The sequence below is a fragment of the Podarcis tiliguerta genome, assembly GCF_965153285.1.
Source record: "Podarcis tiliguerta genome assembly, chromosome: 18".
In the NCBI taxonomy this organism is placed as follows: Eukaryota; Metazoa; Chordata; class Lepidosauria; order Squamata; family Lacertidae; genus Podarcis; species Podarcis tiliguerta.
The window spans coordinates 7,852,434-7,866,907 of record NC_139551.1 but is presented as its reverse complement, the minus strand read 5'-3'; the positions used below and the strand labels follow the sequence as shown (position 1 = coordinate 7,866,907).

General features: G+C 48.2%; 1 protein-coding gene and 1 long non-coding RNA gene across 3 annotated transcripts in view; one reads left to right on the top strand and one right to left on the bottom strand.

Annotated features, from left to right (window-relative positions):
• CELF5 (CUGBP Elav-like family member 5) overlaps positions 1 to 9,704 on the bottom strand; it is a 72,522-nt gene extending 62,818 nt beyond the window's left edge. For both annotated transcript variants that reach the window (XM_083421702.1, XM_083421703.1), the window contains exon 1: positions 9,344 to 9,704. In XM_083421702.1, coding sequence (XP_083277828.1) covers positions 9,344 to 9,623 — 280 coding nt within the window. In that variant the 5' untranslated portion in view covers positions 9,624 to 9,704. The remainder of the gene's footprint in view (positions 1 to 9,343) is intronic.
• The window catches only part of LOC310668653, a 169,316-nt gene that overhangs the window by 81,911 nt on the left and 72,931 nt on the right, over positions 1 to 14,474 (top strand). The window lies entirely within an intron of this gene.

Here is a 14,474-nt window from a genome sequence, read left to right as displayed (position 1 = left end):
ATTTGCAATTTTAAAACCTGGATTATTTGTCTCTGATCGCTAGCCTTCTCAAGCAATGTTTGTTTAGCAATGCAGGTGGCTAAGGTTGCTGAAGACATTGCATACTCCTGTAGGGTGTGTGTGTGTGTTTTTACATATCACTTTGGAAGTCAGGCGAACTAATGCCAATGTACTAAAAGAAGCAAAGATCACAAGCGTTGAAGCAATGATTCTTCAACATCAACTTCGTTGGACTGGCCATGTTGTTCGGATGCCTGATTATCGTCTTCAAAAGCAACTACTCTATTCTGATCTTAAAAATGGAAAGCATAATGCTGGTGGTCAACAAAAGAGCTTCAAAGACTCTCTCAATGCAAATCTTAAAAAATGTACAGTGGTACCTCAGGTTAAGTACTTAATTCGTTCTGGAGGTCCGTTCTTAACCTGAAACTGTTCTTAACCTGAAGCACCACTTTAGCTAATGGGGCCTCCTGCTGCTGCCGCGCCACCGGAGCCCAATTTCTGTTCTTAACCTGAAGCAAAGTTCTTAACCTGAAGCACTATTTCTGGGTTAGCGGAGTCTGTAACCTGAAGCATATGTAACCTGAAGCATATGTAACCCAGGGTACCACTGTAGTATAAACATCGACAACTGGCAAACACTGGCCTGCAAGTGTTCCAGTTGGAGAACAGCCTTTACCAAAGGTGTTGTGGGCTTTGAAGACATTAGAACTCAGGACAAAAGGGAGAAACGTGCTAAGAGGAAGGCACATTTGGCAAACCCTCTCAGGGATCAACTCCTGTCCAGAAACCTATGTCCCCACTGTGGAAGGATGTGTGGATCCAGAATTGGCCTCCACAGTCACTTTTGGATTTACTGTTAAGATCGTGTTCATGTTCATCTTACTCGGCTATGAGGGATTGCCAAAGAAGAAGAAGTGTGCATTTTAATACAATTACCTATTTACGCAGAATGCAATCGACTCTATAGAATGTAGAGCCTAAGCCCATAAAAAGAGCCTTTTGGATCATAGAATCATGGAGTTGGAAGAGACCACAAGGGCCATCGAGTCCAACCCCCTGCCAAGCAGGAAACACCATCAGAGCACTCCTGACATATGGTTGTCAAGCCTCTGCTTAAAGACCTCCAAAGAAGGAGACTCCACCACACTCCTAGGCAGCAAATTCCACTGTCGAACAGCTCTTACTGTCAGGAAGTTCTTCCTAATGTTTAGGTGGAATCTTCTTTCTTGTAGTTTGGATCCATTGCTCCGTGCCCGCTTCTCTGGAGCAGCAGAAAACAACCTTTCTCCCTCCTCTATATGACATCCTTTTATATATTTGAACATGGCTATCATATCACCCCTTAACCTCCTCTTCTCCAGGCTAAACATGCCCAGCTCCCTTAGCCGTTCCTCATAAGGCATCGTTTCCAGGCCTTTGACCATCTTGGTTGCCCTCCTCTGGACACGTTCCAGTTTGTCAGTGTCCTTCTTGAACTGTGGTGCCCAGAACTGGACACAGTACTCCAGGTGAGGTCTGACCAGAGCAGAAGACAGTGGCACTATTACTTCCCTTGATCTAGATGCTATACTCCTATTGATGCAGCCCAGAATTGCATTGGCTTTTTTAGCTGATCAGACTAGTGGCCCATCTCGTTCTCACAATGGCCAACCAGATGCCCCCGCAAGGAGGACCTGAGCACAACATTCACTCTCCCCTCTTGCTGTGTCCAGCAACTGGTCATCCAAAGCATCTCTGCCTCCAACTGTGGAGCCACAGCAGAGCCATCAACGACCTTGTCTTCCACAGATTCATCGGATCCTGAGAAAGCAGAGAGATGGAGTTCCTGCAGAGCTCTGGGTGTTTTTGGAACCCGACTCCCAGCATCCAGCTTGGCCAACGTCCAGTAAGATGGAGAGCTGTAGTCCATCAACATTGGGGTGTGTGTCAAAGGTTCCCCATCCCCTGACATAGGGGATGGAGATAGTGGCAGAGAGCCAGTGTGGTGTAGTGGTTAAGAGCGGTAGTCACGTAATCTGGGGAACTGGGTTCGTGTCTCCGCTCCTCCACGTGCAGCTGCTGGGTGACCTTGGGCCAGTCACGCTTCTTTGAAGTCTCTCAGCCCCACTCACCTCACAGAGTGTTTGTTGTGGGGGAGGAAGGGAAAGGAGAATGTGAGCCGCTTTGAGACTCCTGAAGGGGAGTGAAAGGCGGGATATCAAATCCAAACTCTTCTTCTTCTACCTACATTTTTTGGGTACCCTGAAGCTTGAACGGTCATGGGATGGAAATGGCGGAAATGACTGGCAGAATCCGAGACCAGGGAGAAGAGTCGATGGAAGAAGATTGGAAAAAATATTTACAGAAATATTGCAAAATCAATGAGTGTTAGAAGAATATTGGAATGAAGTTACATGGCTTTAGCAGAAGTGTTATTAAGAACTATATGAATATTAATTCTTAATACGCTAAGGTGGAAACTTTAAAGTTAAATTGTGTTAGGATAAATTATAGAACAAAAATTGAGAAAGAGGGAAAGGATTTGTTGAACCAGCTAATTTGAACTAGAATACAAAAACGGGAGTTGCGAGGAAGTCGAGGAAATAAGCATATGAAAGATAATGAAATGAAATTTGGATGTGTTTTTAAATGTTTTAGTTTTTTCTTGTTGTGTGACATTGTTTTTTCTTTTTCTTTTTGATGTATTGTTTGTTAAATTTTTATTGTTTCTTTTTCTTTTTTTCTTTTTCTGTTTGTAACTATTAAATATTTAATAAATATCATTTATTTATTTTTAAATGAAGCTTGAACGCTCATGGGGACCCCCGTGCAACCAGCAACAAGGTCTGAGTGCCTACTGTTATCCTCTTTGGTGGGTTTGCTCCACAACACATTGCCACCTTTTTATTTAAAAAATAATAATAGCTACCGCATCTCAGATTTTGATTAAAACTGTTGTGCTGGATTGCCAAAGGCCTGGAAACGATGCCTTATGAGGAACGGCTAAGGGAGCTGGGCATGTTTAGCCTGGAGAAGAGGAGGTTAAGGGGTGATAGGATAGCCATGTTCAAATATATAAACGGATGTCACATAGAGGAGGGAGAAAGGTTGTTTTCTGCTGCTCCAGAGAAGCGGACATGGAGCAATGGATCCAAACTACAAGAAAGAAGATTCCACCTAAACATTAGGAAGAACTTCCTGACAGGAAGAGCTGTTCGACAGTGGAATTTGCTGCCAAGGAGTATGGTGGAGTCTCCTTCTTTGGAGGTCTTTAAGCAGAGGCTTGACAACCATATGTCAGGAGTGCTCTGATGGTGTTTCCTGCTTGGCAGGGGGTTGGACTCGATGGCCCTTGTGGTCTCTTCCAACTCTATGATTCTACGATTCTATGATCTCACATGCCAAAATCACTGGGAGTCAATAAAAACTCCCCCTGCCTTGTAGTTTCCGAGGTCTGCTCAGTTGGTAGAGAAGGAGAACTCAAGGGTTTGAACAAAATATTCCTGCATTGTTGAAAGTTGGACTAGATGACCCTGGTGGTCCCTTCCATGCTTCTATGGGGGTGTAATTTAGGGAAATGTCATATATGTGCATGATGCATTTTTTATAAGCAATTTTTTAAAGCAGTGTGGGGCCCTCAAGCTTAAGCTTCTTTAGTTTCATAGAAGGTTTGTCCCTGGATGAAGAAGACTCTATGTTCACCTACAGGTGGTACCTAACACCAAGGAAACTAGCGCTAATACACCCAGGAACCTCACCAAAATGCTGGAGAGGGTGCACCTCCACAGGCACATACCTCCACATGTGGTGGGAGTGTCCCAAAATCCAACTATTTTGGACAACAGCCATACAAGAAATATGTAAAATAACTAAGCAAGTAATAGACACCACCCCAGAATTGGCCCTACTAAACACCTTCCAAGACAACAATGTCCATTTACACCACAAAGAACTCATAACCCACCTACTCTCAGCAGCCAGAAGCATCATAGCCAGACACTGGAGAGACCTGTCAGGAATAAGTATGGACCAATGGTACCAAATAGTATGGGAAACAGCCCTACTAGAAAAATTAATAAACTGAAACTGACACGTGGACAAACAGAAGAAGACGCCTTCACCCCGGTATGGCTCCCCTTTATCACATACACAGCCCAACAGGACAAGGACAATAATCCACCAACAGCATACAAATCAATATGGCTAACCTGATCCAAAACACCCACCCACCTCACTCACACACGAAAACAAAGATCACCACAGCCAACCACAAGCAAACAACCACACCCTAGGCCAACCCCAACCTCTCTCACCACCAAAGGAACACAAGTGAACAACACAAGCAACGCTGACACCAAACTCTACATACATTAAACATAATAGAAACACCGCCAACTGACCCCACCCCCATCCATCTTCCCTCTCTCCACCCCCCCTTTCTTTTTTCTTTTTTCCCCTTTTCTTCTCCCCCTAATGCCTCAACAAATGAAATGGATTTGTAAAAATGTCACATGGAAAAAAACAACAACGAGGCATTACACTTACTTCTGTAAAACAAGAAAATCCTTAATAAAATAAAATAAGACTCTATGTTTCTTCTTCAGTAGGATCCTCTCAGGGCTCCCAGTGAGGTCGCAGAATCAAACAATTGCGTTCCCCACGCAGCTTGAGACATCATCATCATCATCATACAGTGGTGCCTTGGTTCTCAAACATCGAAAACCCAGAAGTAAGTGTTCCAGTTTTCGAGTGTTTTTCGGAAGCTGAACATCCAATACGGCCGTCGGCTATTGTTTTCGAGGCTCCTGCACCAATCAGAAGCTGCACCTTGGTTTTCGAACATTTTGGAAGTCAAACAGACTTCCAGAATGGATTAAGTTTGGTGCTTTTGTTTTTGCTATTTATTCTGCATTTTTGTTTTGAGGCTTTTCAGTTTATTTGTTTTTGTGACTGTGTGGAACCCAGTTCAGGTACTGACTAATTGATTGATTGATTGATTGTGTGACTGCGGAAATGGATAAAAGCCCCCCATGCAAACAATGACTAACATCAGTGCAGGTAAGAATTTTTTTATATATATCATCTACAATACTGTCTTATTTATTTTACAGTACACTACATTGATCATTGCTTTCATTTTATGGATCAATGGTCTCGTTCAGTAGTAAAATTCATGTCAAATTGCTGTTTTAGGGGTTGTTTTTGAAAGCCTGGAATGGATTAATCTGTTTTGCATTACTTTCTATGGGAAAGCGCGCCTCGGTTTTGGAACGCTTTGGTTTTGGAACAGACTTCCGGAACGGATTAAGTTTGAGAACCAAGGGACCACCGTAATAATGTTGAGAACCCCCAACCAGTGGCTGTCTAGCCCCCCACCTGAAGACCTCTTCATGAGCGAGAGACCACCCATTGGGTCACCAGCTCCATCATCAAAGTCCTCCTGCCAAAGTCATAGAATCATAGAATCATAGAATCATAGAGTTGGAAGAGACCACAAGGGCCATCGAGTCCAACCCCCTGCCAAGCAGGAAACACCATCAGAGCACTCCTGACATATGGTTGTCAAGCCTCTGCTTAAAGACCTCCAAAGAAGGAGACTCCACCACTCCTTGGCAGCAAATTCCACTGTCGAACAGCTCTAACTGTCAGGAAGTTCTTCCTAATGTTTAGGTGGAATCTTCTTTCTTGTAGTTTGGATCCATTGCTCCGTGTCCGCTTCTCTGGAGCAGCAGAAAGCAACCTTTCTCCCTCCTCCATGTGACATCCTTTTATATATTTGAACATGGCTATCATATCACCCCTTAACCTCCTCTTCTCCAGGCTAAACATGCCCAGCTCCCTTAGCCGTTCCTCATAAGGCATCGTTTCCAGGCCTTTGACCATTTTGGTTGCCCTCCTCTGGACACGTTCCAGTTTGTCAGTGTCCTTCTTGAAGTCGTTCCTTCCCATGGCCAGCCAAAGCCGCCATTGAGTCATTCCTTCCAAACCCACAACCAAAATCTACCCTCCTGACTCTTGAGCCCATTAGACATTCTCTTGGGCAACAGAGAACAGGAGACATTCTCCTTCCACCAAACGGCATGTTCCAATCGCCCCTCCACATACAATGCCAGCTAAACAATTCCACGTTTACTCCCAGGAGAGAAGGATAAGGGGGTTCAATTCAGTGGCAAGGCACCTGTTTGCTTTGCAGGTCCAACTCTCAGCATCACCAGGCAGGGCTCCCTGTGAAACCCCACAGAGATGCCTGCTGGCCAAGCCATATGAACCAATGGGCTGACTCAGTACAAAGCAGCTCCCAATGTTTAGAGCGTTTCTGCTGCATCATGAGGACTGGAAGCTTACATTACTATTAGGGCTAGAACCACCAGAGTTTTTGCACGTAAAAGTTCCCAGTTTCGATCCCAAGTGTCTCCAGGTAGGGCTGGAATAAGACCCCTGCCCAGGCACCCTGGAGAGCTGCGGCCAGTCATGGTAAAGGGACCCCTGACCATTAGGTCCAGTCATGGCCGACTCTGGGGTTGTGGCGTTCATCTCGCTTTACTGGCCGAGGGAGCTTCTGGGTCATGTGGCCAGCATGACTAAGCCACTTCTGGCGAACCAGAGCAGCGCATGGGAACACTGTTTACCTTCCCGCTGGAGTGGTACCTATTTATCTACTTGCACTTTGATGTGCTTTCGAACTGCTAGGTTGGCAGGAGCAGGGACCGAGCAACAGGAGCTCACCCCGTCGCGGGGATTCGAACCGCCGACCTTCCGATCAGCAAGTCCTAGGCTCTGTGGTTTAACCCACAGCGCCACCCGCATCCTGCCAGTCTTTGTAGATAGTGCTAAGATGGATGGGCCCACATAAGAACAGAAGAAGGCCCTGCTGGATCAAGCCAATGGCCCCACCTAGACTAATAATAATAATTTTTCTTTATACCCCGCCCTCCCCAGCCAAGGCCGGGCTCAGGGCGGCTAACAAGCAATAATAAAAACAACTTAAAAACAAAATTAAAATACAACATTAAAATATTGAAACATTAAAATATTGAAATGTAGCCTCATCGCAGGAGGAGAAAGGAAAAGGAAAAAGAGGGGGAGGGAATTAAATGGGCTCCAAGCCAAAGGCCAGGCGGAACAACTCTGTCTTACAGGCCCTGCGGAAAGAAATCAGATCCTGCAGGGCCCTGGTCTCATGAGACAAAGCGTTCCACCAGTCCGGAGCCAGTGCTGAAAAGGCCCTGGCTCTGATTGAGGCTAATCTAACTTCGTTAGGGCCCGGGACCACTAGGGTTTTGCTATTTATGGACCTTGAGGGTCTCCGTGGGGCATACCGGGAGAGGCGGTCCCGTAGGTACGAGGGTCCTAGGCCGTGAAGGGCTTTAAAGGTCAAAACCAGCACCTTAAATCTGACCCTGTACTCCACCGGGAGCCAGTGCAGCTGGAAAAGCACCGGGTGAATATGCTCCCATGGCAGAGAAATCAGATCCTGCAGGGCCCTGGTCTCATGAGACAAAGCGTTCCACCAGTCAGGAGCCAGTGCTGAAAAGGCCCTGGCTCTGGTTGAGGCTAATCTGACTTCCTTAGGGCCCGGGACTACTAGGGTGTTGCTGTTTATAGACCTTGAGGCTCTCAAGACTAGTATCCTGTTCTCACAATGGCCAGTGCAAAACCCACAATATTTGACCACAAGACCTCACTCCTTTCCTGTGGTTTCCGGAAGCCCTTCCAGTCCGACTTAAGCCCGCCGCAAAGCACGTCACGCAAAAATTGGCCACAGGCAAGTGCAGGCGCAAGGCCACGTGCCTCTTGAAAGTAACACACAAACCAACAAGGCGATTCAGTCTCGCCCCTGGAAAGTTTGGGGCTGGGAACCGGCTGCTTTGCAGAGGTTGCCGCTGGTCTCCAATTCCCCCCAGCCCCCCCATGGGATAGTCAAGGGTCAGGGATGATTCCAACCATGCTTGGAGGGTCCACCTGAGATAAGGGCCAGCTTAGGCCCACAGGCCTTCAACTATCTGCAACAAAACATTGCCGTTTCCGTACATCGCGAGGCAGCAACAGGCCAGGATTCGCCACGGACTGTGCTGTCCACACGTAGCCCCATCTCAATGCCTTTTTTGGGGGGGGGATATTTGTTTTCAAGCACATATAACACACACACACACACAGCCCACCTCTCTCTCACACACACACAATGGGTTTACATCTGCCAATGTCCCATGAAATGCTAAAGGCATCCAAGACCTTCCGTCTGGAAGTTTAAACCCTGAGGAGCAATTGCAGGAAGCTTTTAGGGTCTAGCCTCAGAGATAGCGGTCAAGAGCCATTTTGGTTAGCATTGCATGCATATACATATATATATATATATATAGTCGTGCCCCACACCCCAGTGTTCCTGTCAAAAGCCTTTTTTTTCCAGAAAATGAAAAGGGAGTAGAGGAAAGAGGGGGGTGGAGGTGGGAGAAGGTCCCTGCAGGGTAGAAACACACCATAAATGATATGAAAATTGGATATATATTTTTAGGACGGGGTGATGGTGCTGGTGGTGGGTGAGGTTTGGATGGAGGGTGTGGGAAGAGAAATTGGGAGGTTTTCTGGGAATGGGGTCTGGAGAGACCAGGAGGCAATGAAGAGGAGATGGGGGGAGGGAAACCATATAGACTCCAAGGCCCCTGAATGAGCACCTCCCCACCCCCACCCCCCAGTTTAACCTGCAAGGAGGTGGGACACACAGGTGTCTAGGCAAGGCAAGGTGAGAGGATGGCACCACCAGCCTTGAAGCTTGGGCTAGCAGTGGGCCTGGGAACAGAGTGAGATGCTCTTGGAGGCTGATCTGGTGATGGGTTAAGGGGAGAGAAATTGGGGGGGGGGCAGCGATGATGAAAGGGATGGAGGGGGTTAATGGAGCAGAATGAGAAAGAGAGAGCCTGCAAGGGGGTGGCGGCATTAAAGAGCAGATGGAATAAAACCCAACTATATAAGGGGTTTAAAGAGCGGCAGCAAAAAAAATAGGGGGGGGGGGAGAGAGAAACAGGCTTGACGTGGAGAGCTAAGGGTGAGACGATGAGCAAAAACGCTTCCCGCCCCCGCTTCGCCCGCCCGCCCAGCTAGAATGAAGATTATTATTTTAAGGGAGGGAGGTGTGTTTTAAGGGAGGGAGGAAAATATTGCATGCAGGGTGGATTAAAATGACAGGATGGAGAATGTAGTTGGGGGGGTGGATAGTAGAAAGGGAAGAAAAGGTTGAGGAGGATGGATTAGGCGGGGGGGGGGGGAGTAGGATGCGCGAGGGAAAGGAGCGGAGAGGAAAGGCGAGCGGGGAACAGAAGGAGAGAGAGAGAGAAAAGGATGGATGAAAAACACAAGGGCGCACCTTTGTGCATGCCAGTGTACCGGTCTTTCAGCACCGTCAGCTCGTAGATCTGCCCGAATTGCTCGAAGAGGGGCTTGAGGTCTTTCTCCTCGAGGTTCCGGGGGATTTGCCCCACAAAGAGCTTGATAGCATCTAGGTCCTTCATGCCCTCGGGCTCAGAGATGCTGCCGCCGCTGCCGCTGCCGCTGCCGCTGCCGCCGCCGCTGCTCATGGGGGAGGCGCGGGGCGGTTGCTGGGATTGCGCCTTCCGCCTGGGCTCGCTCGCCGGCAGTCTGGCCATCCCCCGAGCCCCCAGCGCAGGGCTGCGCAGTGGAGGATGCTGCGAGAAGGAAGGAGGCGGCGGCGCGCAAGATGCCACTGGAGGGGGGAAAAGGATGCTGCCGAGCGCAGCATCAGGACCACAAAAAAGCAGCTGCTGGGCAGCGACACCGCCTGGCCGTTCCGGGGAAGTGCAGGGGGGGTTTCGGGGAGCGTGAAATCGGGGTGCTGCTGGGAGTGAGTTTGGGGCTTGGAAGTGTGGCACGGGGGGGGGGGACGGGGGGGTTATGTCCCAAACTAGGCAGGGGTGCAAAGGCAAATATGAACCTAACGAACCGGGAAGGGGAGGGCAAAAAGGATGCAACAAGATGTTTGGTGAATTTGAAGAACCGCTTTGTTGAATTAAACAAAGGATACAATTCAGCCAGGATCCACACACACACACACACCCCGCCACGCTTTTTTGCTCCCCCATCAGCTGCCAAAATAGACTGCCTTTACCCTCGGAGGTTCTGTTATAAATACTGTTAGACGCACATAAAGGGTCAAGGCGCTGCGTTGCCGTCCGAATGTTGTTAGACTACCGTTCCCATCATCCCTGACCACCAGCCAGGCTGACAGGGGCTGACGGGAGCTGGAGTCTAGCAAAATCTCGATGGGCCACCAGTTCTCTGAAGTGGGGATTGTGAAGTCAATAACAGCCATTTATTGATTACTAGTCACATTTATTTTTAGCAAAACGCCTCTTTGCATTTGTTAAATCCTCCCAGGGTGATTATTTTCTGGGATTTGTTTCCAAAGAACCGCAAGCACATGCACACACACGCACACAATCTCAGGAGCGGTTTTATTTATTCGCTAACCACAATCGTGTTTCGTGTCATCCCTCTCTCACACCCGCACTACCACAGCAAATCTCAAAGTGATTTTTCAAAGTAGCTTGTCTCTTAGAATTTCTGGATAGCTGTGTCGATTTGTAAGAATGACTGCCTTCAAGTTGAACCACTGTTCAGTAGACAGGGAAATCCCTGGGTAGGACAGAGAGAGAGAGAGAGAGAGAGAGAGAGAGAGAGAGAGAGAGAGAGAGATTGGTTAATTGTTCGCAGGAAAGACTCACCAAGGGTGAAATTAAGAATTTCCTTCCGGCAGCTGTGTAAGATAACCTTTTGTCCCTTTTCTCAAAGTTCTGAACTGCTCCTATTTCTACATTTAGTCAGGTTGCAAAGAAAGAAAGAAAGAAAGAAAGAAAGAAAGAAAGAAAGAAAGAAAGAAAGATTGTGGACTAGAATCATGGTGAGGCCTTGGATGTTAGCACAGTTGGGGGGTGAGTCAAACCCTGTGCCCTGGCGCCACCTCGTGGCCACACAATTTTATACCTCTCCTCCCAGGTTTCGCATCACCAGCCTTCTAGAATCGAGATTCAGGTAGGTAGCGGTGTTGGTCTTACGCAGTCGAATTTAAAAATAAAAATATTATCCAGTAGCACCTTAGAGACCAACTAAGTTTGTTCCGGGTATACACAGAACAAACGTAGTTGGTCTCTAAGCTGCTACTGGACATTTTTTTAAATTTTTAATTTATATCTCCAGCCTTGTCGAAGATCTACCAGAAACTTTCCCCTGGAGAAGAGAAACGCCATCGTGCCAAAGCTTGAATCCAGGGGTGCCTGCCTACTTTAATAAAATATGGGGGGGAGGTAAGTCCCCCCCCCCACATAATGGATCACAAGATGCAGTGCATGCACACCGTTTGAATGGCAATGCTCATTAATAGGGGGTAAAGCCCCCTTAAATATTTTATTGGGGGGGGGGCAAAGGAACCTCAGCCCTAGGAGTTGGCTCCTAGGCTTGACCCCATCCTGGCAAGAGGGAGGCACTGAAGGCGAGTGGCCCCCGTGTCCAAGGAACTCGTCAGTCGCCTACTGTGGATGGGTTTGTTGTTGAGTCGTGTCCGAGTCTTCGTGACCCCCTGGACCAGAGCACGCCAGGCACTCCTGTCTTCCATTGCCTCCCGCAGTTTGGTCAAGCTCATGCTGGTAGCTTCAAGAACACTGTCCCACCATCTCGTCCTCTGTCGTCCCCTTCTCCTTGCGCCCTCCATCTTGCTATCTCTTCCTATAAAGGGACACGGGTGGTGCTGTGGGTTAAACCACAGAGCCTAGGACTTGTCGATCAGAAGGTCGGCGGTTCGAATCCCCGCGACGGGGTGAGCTCCCATTGCTCGGTCCCTGCTCCTGCCAACCTAGCAGTTTGAAAGCACATCAAAGTGCAAGTAGATAAATAGGTACCACTCTGGCGGGAAGGTAAACGGCGTTTCCGTGCGCTGCTCTGGTTCACCACAAGCGGTTTAGTCATGCTGGCCACATGACCCGGAAGCTGTACGCCGGCTCCCTCGGCCAGTAAAGCGAGATGAGCACCGCAACCCCAGAGTCGGCCACGACTGGACCTAATTGTCAGGGGTCCCTTTACCTTTATAGGAGACTGAAACTGGCACTTTCCGTATGCCAAGCAGGCATGGCCCTCCTCTTAAAAAGAATGCAAGCGTCTAGTCCTCATCATTTTGATCAATTTACCCTGAGGCAGGCCTTTGATCTGTCTGGCTCAAGGTTACCTCTCCACTGACAGGTAACAGGTCTCCAAAGGTTTCAGGTATGGGGCAGCCTGGAAACACTGAGGACAGAACCTGGGACCTTCTGCATGCCAAGCATGCATCCTGCTGCCACTTAGCTCAGGGCATAGTCAACCCAAAATGGAGCAATGGGTCAGTGCATCCAGCTGTTAAACAGAAGGCTGGTGGTTTGATGGATGTGGGCATTGCAGGGGGTTGGACTAGATGACCATTGGGGTCCCTTGCAACTTTTAAAAAAAATCTTATTCTTTTTACAGTCGAGCGACATGTACAATTTATAAATTATTCCCCTTCCACTACACACCACTGAACATCAACACAAGGGTAATTCTGGACACCAGGAAAGCTTTGCTGTCTTGCTTGTTTTAGTGACTCAAAAAACGAAACAAAAAAACACACCCAGCCCACCATTTAAAATACTTTCCTGTCCATTAACAAAATTTGATGCAAAATAAACCCCTTATTTAAAGGGCAGAAGTTTATATACACTGTTCTACATCCAATTTGCTAATGGGAAGGGGATTTGCAATAGGCTGGCAACCTTGTACTGTACAGACCTGTTCTCTTTATTGTGGGAATGTTGTTGCAAGCTTTCCTAGGTATTAAATGTGGCTGGCCATTTATGAATGTTGCGTGAACACAGGAGACACGGAAGGCAAATTTCTATGTGCACTTGTGGAGTGGGGGGGGGGGGGAATGCAGTTTTATGGATTTGATGCAAAAAGAACACCAAGCCTTCTGAACTGTCTCCCAACTTAGAAATAAGCTATCTTTCAAGGGAGTTTTCACAGAAATGACAGGAACTTGCCTCTTTGAACAAAGCCCCCGTCGGAACTGAGCTTATTTTGTATTCTATGCTATGTTTTGTTTTTACACCGGGGCTCCCACGGACATCAATTATGGCGAGGAAAATGCGTGTTCACTTTCTAGTCTGCTTCTACGGCTTTCTAGACTTCTCTCAGAAAGGAAACATGCTGGGGATTAAAATGCAGAACTCTGCACCTGGGTGGCCCAGTGGTTGCCATCTTGGCAGTTCCAGGGGCCCCTGGCGGCAACAGCAAAAGTCTGGCTGCAGGAAAAGTGAGGGGCAGGGACACCAAAATAGGGTTGAGTCAGGAGGAAGTTCTTCGCTGGTTTTCCATTAGTAGTAAAGCTAAGGCAGCACTGCGCATTGCCACCCCAAGATTAGTAATGTGGCTTATTGGTGCTCTTCAGTCGGGGCGATAAACAGGGATGTGCTAACGTCAGATCCGAGCATGAATGGTTCACTTTGAAAGCCCTTGTTACCCGCGATTGCTGCCGTCGTATTATCACAGAGCCGCCGAAGGACGTTCACAAATTTGTCCGATTTTCAGGACAGTCGACACGGCAGTACGATTTACAGTGTCAAAGGCCTTGGTCAGGTCAATAACGCCATTTGGCTATGAGTGATTGCCAAAGAAGCAGCAGCAGCAGCTATTAAGTAGAAGTCAAAAGTGAGCATGTGGAAAAGTGGGCCTCAGCCTGGATTTGGTTAAGGAGTGCTGCTGCTGATAATGCCACGGCTGCAGGTTCGATCCCCGTTTGGGACAGCTGCATATTCCTGCATCACAGCGGGTTGGACTGGTTGACCCTCAGAATCCCTTCCAATTCTACGTTGCAGATTCTATGTTGCAGGGCCATGGGTGGCGCTGTGGGTTAAACCACAGAGCCTAGGACTTGCCGATCAGAAGGACAGCGGTTCGAATCCCCGCAATGACGGGGTGAGCTCCCGTTGCTCGGTCCCTGCTCCTGCCAACCTAGCAGTTCAAAAGCATAAAGTGCAAGTAGATCAATAGGTATCGCTCTGGCGGGAAGGTAAACGGCATTTCTGTGCGCTGCTCTGGTTTGCCAGAAGCGGCTTAGTCATGCTGGCCACATGACCCGGAAGCTGTACGCCGGCTCCCTCGGCCAATAAAGCGAGATGAGCACCGCAACCCCAGGGTCGGTCACGACTGGACCTAATCGTCAGGGGTCCCTTCACCTTTAGCTATGTTGCAGATTGTGAGTCAGAGATGGGTCTCGAGTCTGAACCAGGTGGGCTAGGACAGCCAGTGGGCTAGGAGAGCCTTCCCCAGAAGCCCAGCTGATGAGAGCTGCCAAGCCTTGCAGTAGGGATCGGTCACAAACTCATGAAAACTCACTGAGTAACTGTTCCTGGAGGTGCCCAGAGAAGGAAGAAGAGGCAGAGCTGACTAAATATTGAACATTACAGCTCTGGCCGCTC